The sequence below is a fragment of the Bactrocera latifrons genome, unplaced genomic scaffold, assembly GCF_001853355.1.
Source record: "Bactrocera latifrons isolate USDA-ARS-PBARC rearing strain unplaced genomic scaffold, ASM185335v1 scaffold_493, whole genome shotgun sequence".
NCBI lineage: Eukaryota > Metazoa > Arthropoda > Insecta > Diptera > Tephritidae > Bactrocera > Bactrocera latifrons.
Genome location: NW_017537149.1, coordinates 126,866 through 140,046, shown reverse-complemented (window position 1 = coordinate 140,046; position 13,181 = coordinate 126,866). Strand labels below are relative to the sequence as shown.

The following is a 13,181-nucleotide window of genomic DNA, read 5'->3' as shown; positions in this document are numbered from 1 at the left end:
GTCCTGCATGCAACGAGTCTCCGCATGACACTGACCACCTCTTTGCATGCCCAACCAACCCCACCCATCTAACACCCCTTTCCCTTTGGTCCGACCCCTTCGAAACAGCACGTTTCCTGGGCCTCCCGTTAGATGACATCGACGACAATACTGATAACCCTCACCATCCCAACGGGGACTGATAATCGTTACAACAACAACACCTTCACCGCTCTACCCATCCCTACGCTCGCTTCATCCCGGCTGGAAGAATTGCGGCACTCCGCTATAAGTTCCCAGCCGAAGCAGCCGTTTTAGCCAACGAGAGTGCCATCTTACGCCAGGCCGGTGATACCCGAATAAGGGATCACAATTCGGAGATTGGTTAATCAACACAAGCGGACGAAATGGATGGTGCACGTGGTCTACTGTCAAGGTTTTTTTCTAGTCTGAAGAGACGGGATGACCGAGTTGAAGTTCAATTCAATGGTCATGCCTCTTCGGACCCGAAAAAGTGCGCGAGCTATTTTAGCCGGCAATTTACACTGCACCCTTCGGTAGACAAAACCAAACGAAGTGTGACTCGACGGCTGCGCAAAATTTCAAGGGACTGCGCATCACTTACTTTCACCGATGAGGAGAATGTCATCAATAAAGCAGAATCAGCTAAATACATTGATCCTTATAGAATGAATACGCTTACCTAAACTACCTCACCAAGTCCCCAACTTATCGCTGACCACTCTTCAAATACCCGATGTGTGGAAAGTCGGAAAAGTGGTCCCACTACTGAAACCTGGGAAACACGCCAACAGGCGAGTCCTATCGTCCGATAACTCTCCTCTCCCCAGTAGGGAAGACACTTCACTTACCATCTGAACCTAGCAAACCACCAGTATGTATTCCGAAAAGTGCACAGTACCACCACAGAATTTGGCGTCATAAACGCCCAGATAGTTTGTGATCTTAACCAGAAACCTGTGAAAGAACGATCCTCGTAGCGTTGGACATGTCAAAACTCTCGACACAGTCAGTCACACATCGCTACTGCAGGACATTGAAAAAGCTACGCTTCCTCCAGGACTGAATATGACCCACCTGAGAAGAATGAAACAAGGGGTTCCGCAGAGTGGTGTGCTCCCCACGCTATTGTTTAACTTCTATGTCTCGAAACTCCCACAGCCACTAGTGGGAGTGACCTTAATATTGCAGTCGACGTCGTCAAAATTCCCACTGTCAATAATCCTTAGATTTAAGATGTAACTTCTGATAGTCTATGCTCCTTCACTCCTCATACGGACGTCGCTAGCCGGCAGCACATAGGGAAAGGACAGCTTACAAAGTAATCGGCCGGCCGGTCATCAACTACCCAATATGATCGCCTGATGCAGACCTGTCAGAACACTGCATTAGTACACTTACATAGTAAGACCCGTATGCTCCCAGTTAAAGAGCATAATGAACTCCACTGCTTTCAAAACAATCACCCCTGCAATCACCTGCTTTGAGTGGAACCGCTTCCTAGGAACATCAGGAGGGCATTCCTCAATTACTTCGACGACCTTCATTGACTCCCTTCCAGTGAATGGCGTAATTAGAGTTAAACCATCACCCCACGGAGACTAGGTACCCGTAAGAACACCTACAACATGAGTCCATCAACAGACCTGTATTACACCCAACCGAGGTGGAGTTAGGACAGCCTTTTAGCGCAGTAGAAGAGTTTCTTTGGGCCCAGGTTGCACGCAATGCCAGCACAAATCGGGAGGATGCGGAGCAATCCTAGTGCAAGGAGTTGGTCTAGTGATGACAAACTCAATCTAGTCACCGATCAAAAAGGGTTTGATCGCCGGGAAAATAGCCCTTGGCCCGATAAAATCCGGGTCAATTCCGGTAACATAGAACCGGCTGTCGAAGGAATTACAAAATTTTTGCATCTTAACTTACGTCTTAGTTATAACATTAAGTAAGTTGTCGATTAACAAGATTTTGTAGACGTGGCAGGCCTTTGGGTGTAAAAGATCAAGTGCAACAAGTTTCATCAGAATATAATTATTTTTATTCAAGCAAGTGCAAGCGATAGCACTTGCAAACACAGACGAACAAACAGAAAGTCACTATAAATATGAAAATCTATTACAAATATTGCAATTACTATTTTTGGTCAGAAAGCATAATTGGCTATAAAAAATAAATGTTGAATTTGTTTCAGAATAATGATATTGATTTTCTTTTATTTTTTAGTGTTTGAGTTGCTCACAATGTATTAAAAAAAACCACATTATCCATGATGATCTCTATTCAGTATATTCAAAATGGCAACCAAAAACTCTTTTTAGCATGCCTTACTATGAGGTCACAAATTTGTGACTAAAGACTGAGTTGTGAATAGTATTAAGTCAAAATTGAGACTGGCTAGAGAATGACTAATTAGATAATTTCGCTTCATGTACTCATCTCAAATTATAATTGGACTTTTTCTCAACATTGCAATTATTCCGCTATTTTTTATGTTAGATATTGTTCGGTTTATTATGAGGACTTGGCGTCGTACGCCCAGAAACTAGCTAAATAACCGTAATGCGTGCAGCTGTCAATGCGATCTTCTATTGTGATATTATTTTGTTTATTTGTTTAGTCTTGCCGGTTTGTTCAGTAATACAGATACGAACGACTTTTAGTGTATAAAAAGTGATCTATGTCCGTTTCGTGGTTTTAAGCTACCTCCCAACTAATTTTCCAAATCAGTTCATCATATTGATGTGTTATATATCAAATGCAAGGTATTTGGTGTACTGACAACAAAATAGAAAGCTCTTTCATCTAAGTCAACTACTCTACTCTACTACGACTATGTTTCCATTATACATTACACGGTATTCTGCATAGCATGAGGCCACATAACTAATATTCCACGCTCGATATATCTTAATCAATCTCGGCTTACTAGAGCAAATCTTAGTAAAAATAGCGAGGCACTAGGGCATAGCCGAAAATGAATTGGCTAAAAAATTCATGTTGCACCTACCAGGATTCTAGAACCTTCCATGGCCATTCCCATTAGGATCGCACGGCATAAAGAAGTTCTATAAGAAAAAAACGAGAGAATAGAAGAAGGGGGTAGCTGTATATTTTTTGCCAGCGTCAGTATCAACTTGTGTTGTAAGGATAAATCCGTAAAAGGTTTATAAAAAATTATAAACTTGTACTGGGATAATTATTGTAGCAACATTTGCAGACCACAGTAGATTTCGGAAACATCTGCTTTGAAACTTTTGAAGGTGTAGGACTCAGAGTGAAATTCTCAGAGCGAAATATTGCCTTCTCAACTCCAATCACGACTCTGAAATTGATCAGGGACATTTACTTAATGAGTCATTTTGAAGAGAGGGCGGCACAATTTATACTTCGATCAGATTATAATTCCATTTAATCGTGAAGTGTAACAGAAAGTGAGTTGACATAAAATATACTAATTATAATAATAATAATGTTTTTTTTTTTAACTAACCTTACGCCTGGAAAGAACGTACAAAAACTCTTTATTAGCAGACATCATTGTATCCTGTAAGATTTTGTTTCCAGGGTCGACGGTTATCTCTTCATATTCGCCTGCATTGTTACCAGATATTAATACTTTTTTTATTGAACCGGTTTCAGTACCCAAAAATGCCAAAGAATGAGGACCAGTGGTCGTGGTAGTAACTGATGTGATGCTAACGTTATCAAAATGAAGTAGGGCTTGCGCTGTAATTGGTGATGATCCACTGATTTTTAATCCCACGGTGCAAAAGTCTTGAATATTCCCTATAGTCTGGAAAACATTAAGACAAAACCCATTACAGACCTTTACTAAGAATTTCATGAAAATACGTACTCCTGCTACTGGACAGTGGCCATCATCGATAGTTCCTGAGATATAGCCTAAATTTCTATCTTTGATTGTGCCATTGAAGCACATATGTATATTTTCGTTAAATACTTCCTCAATATCTTTAAGACTGTATAAGCACATAGCCGAATTGGCTTCCGCTTGGTCAGTTATCTCATTAGATGGTGAAAATATCGCAACTAAAACAAAATCGTCACGCTTTATTCCCAAATATTGTGCTAGTTTTTGTTCTGCTTGAGTTATTTTAGCGTCGCGTAGGATGTTATAGTCGATATTGTTCTTAGTAGCATGGCATTGGATAGTTACCTCAGTATAAGTGTCATAGTTCGGATCAGTAACACAAATTCGTGCTAATCGAGTAATATAACCAGCCTCATCAGCCAAGTGAGACTTTTTCTGCACTATGGCAAAATAGGCATATTCTGATGAATTAAATCCATAAACGTAGTTAACAAGAAAATGATCTCGATATTTTACATCTATATTAATAATTGATTGTTGTATTGAAAATTCAACGTAGTTTAAATCGTCTAAACGGCGTGATGAAATCGCAGGCACGTCGTGCCTATAATCGCCAACATTTGTAAACGTTGTACCAACATAAAGAATGTCTTCATCTTTCCATGAATATTTTGCTGGACCAACGTATGCATATGTGGATGCAAACTCATCATTTGCTGCCAAAGGTGTTTCAATAAATGTTGGAGAATTTGGGAAGTTAGTAAGATTGTACATTTCACACGCTCCTACAGGATAACCATATATTTACATAACCTTTCTATGAAATTGTAAATAAAAAAAAAAAATTACCTTGTCGTACACTGCCGCAGGCAATAAGAATTCCAAACCCTTCTACGTAATTAACAATTAGTATTTTATTATGAGTATCAACTAATGTTGTTTCCACATCTTCGGGGCAACCACTGGCATGACATTGTGGCGAATCATATTTTGGTCCAGTTAACGCCTGAGTTAAAACTCTTAAATTTTCATTTAATTGTAGTATCTTATTAGTTGCGCCCGCGTAAAAAACTTTCTGCTTAAAATCGTATGTCAAATGTGTAAAATAATTCTTGTCTTGGGAACGACTTAAAGTGTTTGGTAGTGAGCGATTTAAGGAATTTAATTTTATTGTTGAAGTGTTAATACTTTCGGAATCTCCATCGCTATTGCCTAGAGCCAGTTCAGACAAATTAAATTGAGCTACTATATCACTGCAGGAAAACTGTAAATTTATAGAAGTAGCGTTTGTAGTGATTATATTCGCCGATACGTCGTTTAATTTTCTTCGACCGCCTTCATTTAATGCGGCATCGACGCTTAAAGTATCGCAGTAGAAAAACCAGTATATAGCGCTAAACGTATAAAATCTAAATATTCGTAATAAGGCTTGCCTTTTCCGACGCCGCCAGAGTCTGAATTGAATAAAACCATTTCCGCTTGTATTGGCAAAATCTGGTGATATAGAAATAGAATTCGGTTCGTCATTATTTGGGCGGAATATGCATTGAGACATAGTTGTTACTGTTCCTAGGACGGTACCAATCACTTTCCCATTTCGATAATTACGCTGATGGGTCGAATTGAGCATTTGAAGTAACAGGACTCTTTTTCTGATATATTTTTGATATTTGAGTGAAGAGGTAATTTAAATTGCTTTCCAATGTAGCTATTATAGTTGATCTTTTACAAACTTATATAATAATGAAATGGCAGTAAGAAAACTTTCTGGACAGTCTCCGCATTCCGAGGCATTCCATTCACTATTCCCCAATTGTGTTATTTCATAATTTGTATTCAAATATTCATTTACTTCAAATTTTTTAAATCACTTTATTTTTTAACCCAAGCCCGTGGATTAGATGTTGACTCAGTCTTAACTTGTTTCTGGTTTTGTAAATAAGCTCAATTTACTGCAAAGAAATTCTCCGTTTGCATTTAAACGAGTAATATGCTGAAAGTTTTTAAATATAATTTTCATCAAATATGTAATGTAAGGAATGAATATGGAAACTAATTTATATAATTAAACTACTAATATTGTGTAATTACATAAAATATACAATTATAAAAATTCATAATAAATCGAAAAATGGCACGTTTATATTATATTTTTCGATTTTAAATTCAATTTCTAGTGAATATTTCTTAAAACTACAAAATGAGCACCTCAAAACTTTTTTAAAATTTATCATAGTTATAACAATATAAGTATTATAATTATTTGAATTAACATATCAGTCAATGTAGTTACATTATATATACTTCGGACAAAATAATAGGTGTAAGCTGGTTTTACTTAATAAATTTGAAATACGCAATTCAAACAACTTTGTTTTAGTTATATCTTTGCTTTACTTAATTAAACCTATATATGTGTGTCGTAAATCTTTCATTCCGAATATTAAAACTGAAGCTTTTTTTAAAACAAGAAATAGCATTGGCCAATTAATAGGTGTAAAATATATGTGACCTGGTCTACGGAAAGGGGGCTTAGGTGTCAAAAAATCCTAAAAATCAATTTTCACTTTTTAGTTGATTCGGATGAAAGATGAGATTTTTAACAGCTGTTTCCCAGAAAACTAGTTTTCGCGCGTTAGCTCCCTTTTCGTAGACTAGGTCATATATATTTTTTTTAACAAAAACAATAAATTCAATTCCTTCTTTTATATCGTCCACAGATTTTTAATAACCTGTATATCGCCCGTTATTTTTCTTAAGTTTTCCAATTGCCCTTCTGCATGACTTGAATTCATCCTTCTTCTCTTAGGGTCACTCCAGTTCTCAATTGGGTTTATTATCAGATTATTAACCAGGTCATTGTATAAGAGTCACTTTTACATCCTCGAACCACTCAGATACCAACCTCGAAGATGTTTTAACAGTTATCTAATCAACACTAGGGTGGTAAGGGTCATTTGTGTTGTCGCCGAGGTCATTTAACGGCCCAAGAAACATGCTGTTTCGACGGGGTCGGACCAAAGGGAGGAGGGTGTTAGATGAGTGGGGTTTGTAGGGCATGCAAAGAGGTGGCCAGTCTCATGCAGGGACTCGTTACATGCAGGACATACATTGGGTATAAAAGGGTCAATTCTGGATAACTAGGAGGTTAACCTGCTACAATATCCAGAACGATGTTGCGCTAGGGTCACTCGCGTTTCTCGCAGCAACTGGAGCTCTTCGTCTGCGATAGGTGGTGATTTGACTACAAGAACGCCATTGACGGAAAGAGAGTCGGTGAAGTTGCGTCCGAAGTCCGGTCGGCGTACTGTACGAGGTCGTCGGCGTAGTCAAGGAAAGACCTTTTGATGCTCCTAGGAGGCGGTTCCGCTCCAAGCAGATGGCTACAAGGCTGATTCCTACGGAAACATCCTAGTAGGAACTGCTTCGAGAGGAGTTCATTATGCTCCTTGACAGGGAGCATAAGCGTCTCACTGTGGAGGTGTTCTATGAGAGACATCAAAAGGCATTCCGTCGTGGTCCGAAGTGCTACCAACCTCAATGTATGTTATGGGTCGTTATACTTTTAATAACACCATCTCAGTGGCATGGTTTCTTTACTATATGGTAGCATAAAGTTTTGCAAAATATCTCTGTACTCAAAGGCTATCATTATGACCTTTACCCGAAATAAAAGACTAACGCCTTTCCAGGGCGAACATTCCGACATTATGTTTTCGGCCTCATGTTTAATTGTCTTTGTTATCAGCACTGAATAAAACATTTCGCCACGTCAGTTCTTTGATGGGACAGCACCAATTTTTAAGTTCAGTGGCAAAAGCTTTTTTATTCTGAATGTGGACTTATCGTAGAGGAGGAATAATTCTGTCATTACGCCCCGGTATCCGTTCATTAATCGACACCGGATCATTGTCCGCGAGCGAAATTCAAGAATAATCAGTATTAATTGAAAAACTCCCTCTGAAATGGCTTGGTCAACCAAATAGCACATTTTTAAAAAATGAAGATTTATTTGCAAAAAATTATAAGGAGTGAATTTTTATGACTAATTAAGGTTGTTTACGATAAAGTGATTTAATTCAAGTAGAAATGGATCATGGTAAGCACAGTAGTCCTGATAAAAGACGCATTATGCACAATATGGATAAATTCGTGAAAACTGTTATATAAATTGCTGTTTTATTGAATTGTTGCCGGAAAATGGTTTACAATGGCCTTAAACTCATAAAAGACAACGAAATTTATTTGACCAAAAAAAAAAGAAACTACAAACACCGCGAAAGAACAATTACTGAAAATAGAGCCATAGTCGGGAAGATCAAGGCCGACTCTTTTAAGTCTTCAAGACAAATAATGCAGGAAATTAATAAAGAATATGGATTAAATATTTCGCGGAAGACTTTTGGAAGACGTTTAAAAGCGACACAACTTTTTGGCTGCCCGAGTCGAAAAAAAACCACTTTTGTCAAAGCGGCACAGCGAAAGTCGGTCACGTTTCGCGAAAACACATAGAGATAAAGATCTTATTTTTGGGGAAATGTGTTATGAACGGATAAAACGAAAATTAATAGTACGGTTCTTATGGGAAAAGTATTGTTCATCGTCCTAAAGGTCAATCGTTGATTCCAAGGTACTCAAAGAAGACGATAAAATACGCAAGCGGAAATTAGATGATATGGGGTGCCTTTTCCTGGCATGGCATGGGCCTAATTATTTCCATTTAAGGGAAAAAAGGTCGGTATCAATATTTAGACATATTAAGGAACGAAATGGAATCATTTGCTTTCAGCTGCATGCCCCTTCGCTGGACTTTTATGCAGGATAACCACTCTAAGCGCACAGCGACAATCACAAAGGCTTAAGAAAGAAAAAATTAATGTTTTGGATTAGCCAGTGTTAAGCCCTGACCTTAGTCCAATAGAAAACTTATGGAATGTTAATTTTAAAATTGCTGCTAAAAATTTTACAAATTTTAAAGATTTATAGAAGGTATTAAGGAAGCTTGGTACTCCATCCCAAAGAAGATATGCGAGAAGTTTGTAAATAATGTGGAATGCGAATGTGATGCTATAAGTGAAAATCTGGAATATAGAACAAAGTATTAGAAACGTAAACATATTATGTCACCAAATCTGCAATTCAATTTCACCAATTTCATATGATTTTTGTAGTTTTGGTAAAATGTGCTATTTGGGTGACCAAGCCATTTCAGAGTTCAAGTTTTTTCAATAAATACTAATTATTCCTGAATTTTTATTGGCTACTTTTTACTTAAATAGATAAATTAATAAACAAGTAATAATATTTTAAGCTCTTTTAACTCTTTTGAAGATTTTTGTAAATTGTATAAGCGCTTATTGCTTCTTACGACTGCATAAAAGTATTGCATTCAAAAGCTTAAGCTATAAATTAAATATTATTATATTATTATGGACTATTCGATGCGAGGTTTTGAGGCATTGAGGTTTCACCTTCAGATCTAAATTTGAAATTTATTGGTATAAACTATTGCTCAATCGAAAAAGTCAAAATTTATCACTAATTACAAATCACTATTGTTTGAACTTAAGACATGCTGAAAATTAAAACAACGGGAATCTATAGCATTCTGAGAGGTAACGTAAATTTTATGTCATTGAAGTACGTTGCAGCGTGATTTCCGGCAAGGTCTACAGTAAGATTTTAAGGATATCGTTTTTTGGTAAAATATTTTTTTTTGCACGGCATTTGAAGCTCTTTACGTACAGCTGCGACGGAAACCATTGGTTTTCGGGAAACGCAGAAGAACAGCTAGTGCGATGAGAAAAAGCAAACTGCCTACCTTAAAACGTTACAATCGACCACAACACGTGCGGGATGAGTTAGATAGAGTTGAAGAGGAAAGCGAGGCGCATTTGCATGCAAAAAAGAGAGAGGCCGAAATGCGTGAGAACGAAGAGCTTTAAAAGCTGGACGACAGGTGTAATGCTCGAAAATTCTACGAAAAGATGCAGCGACACATTTTCATAGTTCAGCAAATTAAAAGATACGCGTCTACGCAGGCTAGGTGATATCGTCCAAATGGACGAATACACTCCAGTTCTGAAAGTTTTCGACGCAGTAGATTGGAAAGACCAGGTGGAGAATGACGTGGCTTCGCTTGGAATCTCCCATTGTTGTGTCTACGCCAGTAAAGAATTTGTTTTGCATAAAACTTCCTTCATTCCGATATATCTTTCACGGTAAATCTTAAAATACCATCCCTTGAAGTCGGTAGTTCGTACGGAAAAATTTGTAGCACCCGCAGATATGTAGTGCTTTAGAGTTTTGCATTTAAAGTTCAAAAACTTTAGTGCGTGTTTTTCCAGTCTGTTTTGTTCAAAATATAAGTAAATAGGTAAAGTTTCAAATGATCAGTTGTTATCAGAAATAATGTAACAGAGCTATTTTATGGATCTGCTTGCTAGCGACTACTCTGTTTGCTTGCTCACCAACGAATGGCCCCCACTCGATAAAACTGTCGGTAACAGAAATATACTTTTAGAATAATATTAAAATTGCCTCTTTTAAGTCGTTGCTGTTTTATCCACAGCGCACTTTTGTATATGGTGATCGTAATATTTAAAAGCAGGTTTTGTAACAATCATTGATAGATTACTTTAGTCTAAAATTACTATAATTTAAATTCATTCTTGATAACTTCCGGCAGCAAATAAATGGAGAGTTTGTTATCTAGTCCTCGTTCTGGCATGTCTCAAGTTTCTTCATCTGCGTTTCATTGCATCCATGCGACCATATTGGTGAGGCGTATTGAAGGACCGAGGAGTTCATCCGTTCCCACGACAGTCGGGTCTACGAAAACCGGAACGGACCCGGATTTTTATCCGGGCAAGGACTGTCAACTCGGCAGAATTCTGCCGTTACAACAACAACAACCGAGGAGTTCATTATGCTCCTTAACAGGGAACATAAGCGTCTCACTATGTAGGTGTCCGATTGGAGCCATCTGGAGGTATCCTTTCGTGGTCCGGAGTGTAGTGTTCTGACAGTTCTGAAGTTTCCTCATTTGCGTGCCACTGCATCCAGGCGATAATATTGGTGCCGCGTGATTGAGGACAGGCCAGCCGATTACCTTGTAAGTTGCCAACAACGTTTCTTTTTCTTTTCCCCATGTGCTGCTGGCTAACGACTTGAGGATCTTGTTGCGGCTATGTACTTTGGAAATAATCGCGGTCGTATGGGGAGAGAAAGAGCATAGGCTATCGAAGGTTACGCCTAAAATCTGCAGGTTATTGACAATCGGGATTTTGGCGCCATCGACTGCAATCTCCTCCTATACTCTATACTCCTTCGTTCAGTGCGTGAATATGGTCGCTGTGGATTTGGTRGGGGAAAGTTGGAGGTTCCGTGCAGTGAGGAAACGAGAAAGGCCGGTGAGGTAGTTGTTTACCTTCGAACACGTGCCACCGATTCCATTGCCCGACGTCAATATGTCATCTGCGTACGAGGTTATGGAAACCCCCTCTGGTGGTTGCGGCAGTTTCGAGATGTAGAAGTTAAACAGTAGCGGGGAGAGGACACCACCCTGCGGAACCCCTTGTTTAATTCTCAGTTTAGATGTTGCACTTCGAAATAGTACGGATGACTGACGACCATTCAGATAGTTCATGGTCCACCTCTTGAGCCCTGGAGGAAGCGTCGTTTTCTCAATGTCCTGCAGTAGCGTTGTATGATTGACCGTGTCAAAAGCTTTTGACAGGTCCAACGCTACGAGGATCGTTCTCTCACAGGTTGTTTCTGGTTGAGGCCACAAACTATCTGAGCGTTTATGACGCTAAGTGCTGTGGTGGTACTGTGCACTTTTCGGAATCCATGCAGTGGCTGGCTAGGCTCAGGTGGTGAGTGAAGGTGGGGAGTAACAAGGCCTCAAGTGTTGTTGTTGTTGTTATAACGATTATCAGTCCCCATTGGGATGGTGAGGGTTATCAGTGTTGTCGTCGATGTCATCTAACGGGAGGCCCAGGAAACGTGCTGTTTCGAAGGGGTCGGACCAAAGGGAAAGGGGTGTTAGATGGGTGGGGTTGGTTGGTCATGCAAAGAGGTGGTCAGTGTCATGCGGAGACTCGTTGCATGCAGGACATTCGCTGGGTATGTCAGGGTATATTCTGGATAAGTAGGAGTTTAGCCTGCTACAATATCCAGAACGAARTTGCGCAAGGGTCACTCGCGTTTCTCGCAGCAACTCGAGCTCTTCGTCTGCTATGGGTGGTGAKTTDACTCCAAGTACGCCATTCACGGGGAGGGAGTCGGTGAAGGTGTTGATGGCTCCACTGTGAATGGTGGTCAKTGCCTGTCGGAAGTCTGTTGCGTCCGAGGTCCTGTCGGCGTATTGTTCGAAGGCCTCAAGTGTCTTCACTACTGGGGAGAGGAGAGTTATCGTACGTTAGATTCCCCTTTGTTGGCGGGTTTCACAGGTTTCAGTAGTGGGGCCACTTTTCCGACGTTCCACACATCGGGTATTTGATGTGTGCGAGCGACAGGTTGAGGACCTTGGTGAGATATCTTACTCCCGTCGAGCCTAGATGCTTTAGGATTAGCATGTTGATTCCATCAGGGCCAATGGATTCGGAAGATTTTGCTTTGTTGATGACACCCTTAACCTCCTCATCGGTAAAAGTAAGTGGAGCGCCGTCGTTTAGCGCAGCCGTCGGTTAACACATCGTTTGTCTATGTCTACCGAAGGGTGCAGCTGCCGGCTAAAATAGCTCGCGCACTTCTTTGAGTCCGAAGAGGAATGACCATTGAATTGAACTTCAACTCGGTCGTCGTGACTCTTCGGGTTAGACAAAGCTTTGACAGTAGCCCAAAGCTTACTCATACCGGTGGAGAGGTTGCAAGACTTCAGGTTCTCTATCTATTTCGTCCGCTTATGATGGTTTACCATACGCCGAATCTCCAAATTAAGATTGCTTATTCGGGGATCACCGGGATCGGCATGGCGTAAGGTGTCGCGCTCATTAGCTAAAACGGCTGCTTCGGCTGGGAAGTTGGGGCGGATTTCCGCTATTCGTCCAGCTGGGATGAAGCGAGCGATAGCTGTTGCGATCACCTTGCGGAATTGACGTTCGCCAGCGCATACGTCCGTAGGAATGGGTAGAGCGTTGAAGGTGCTCTCAGTAAATTCTGTGAAGCCGWCCCAGTTAGCTTTGTTGAAGTTAACGAAGGTGCGGTTGTCCACAGAAACGAAATCGGCAGGTTTCTCGATCGAGATAATTATGGGCAGATGGTCTGATGCGAGAGTTAGCATAGGTCCCCAGGTTATGCTATTTATCAGACCACCGCTAGCGATTGTGATATCGGGCGAGCTACT

The 13,181-nt window shown here is 40.0% G+C and overlaps 1 protein-coding gene across 5 annotated transcripts in view; it reads right to left on the bottom strand.

Annotated features, from left to right (window-relative positions):
- Window positions 1-13,181, bottom strand: part of LOC108973620 (plexin-B) — a 52,567-nt gene that overhangs the window by 31,814 nt on the left and 7,572 nt on the right. For all 5 annotated transcript variants that reach the window (XM_018940998.1, XM_018940993.1, XM_018940995.1 and 2 more), the window contains exons 2-4: window positions 4,682-5,825; window positions 3,857-4,617; window positions 3,491-3,793 (exon numbers count right to left, since the gene is read on the bottom strand). In XM_018940998.1, the coding sequence (XP_018796543.1) occupies window positions 3,491-3,793; window positions 3,857-4,617; window positions 4,682-5,462 (1,845 nt within the window). In that variant the 5' untranslated portion in view covers window positions 5,463-5,825. The remainder of the gene's footprint in view (window positions 1-3,490; window positions 3,794-3,856; window positions 4,618-4,681; window positions 5,826-13,181) is intronic.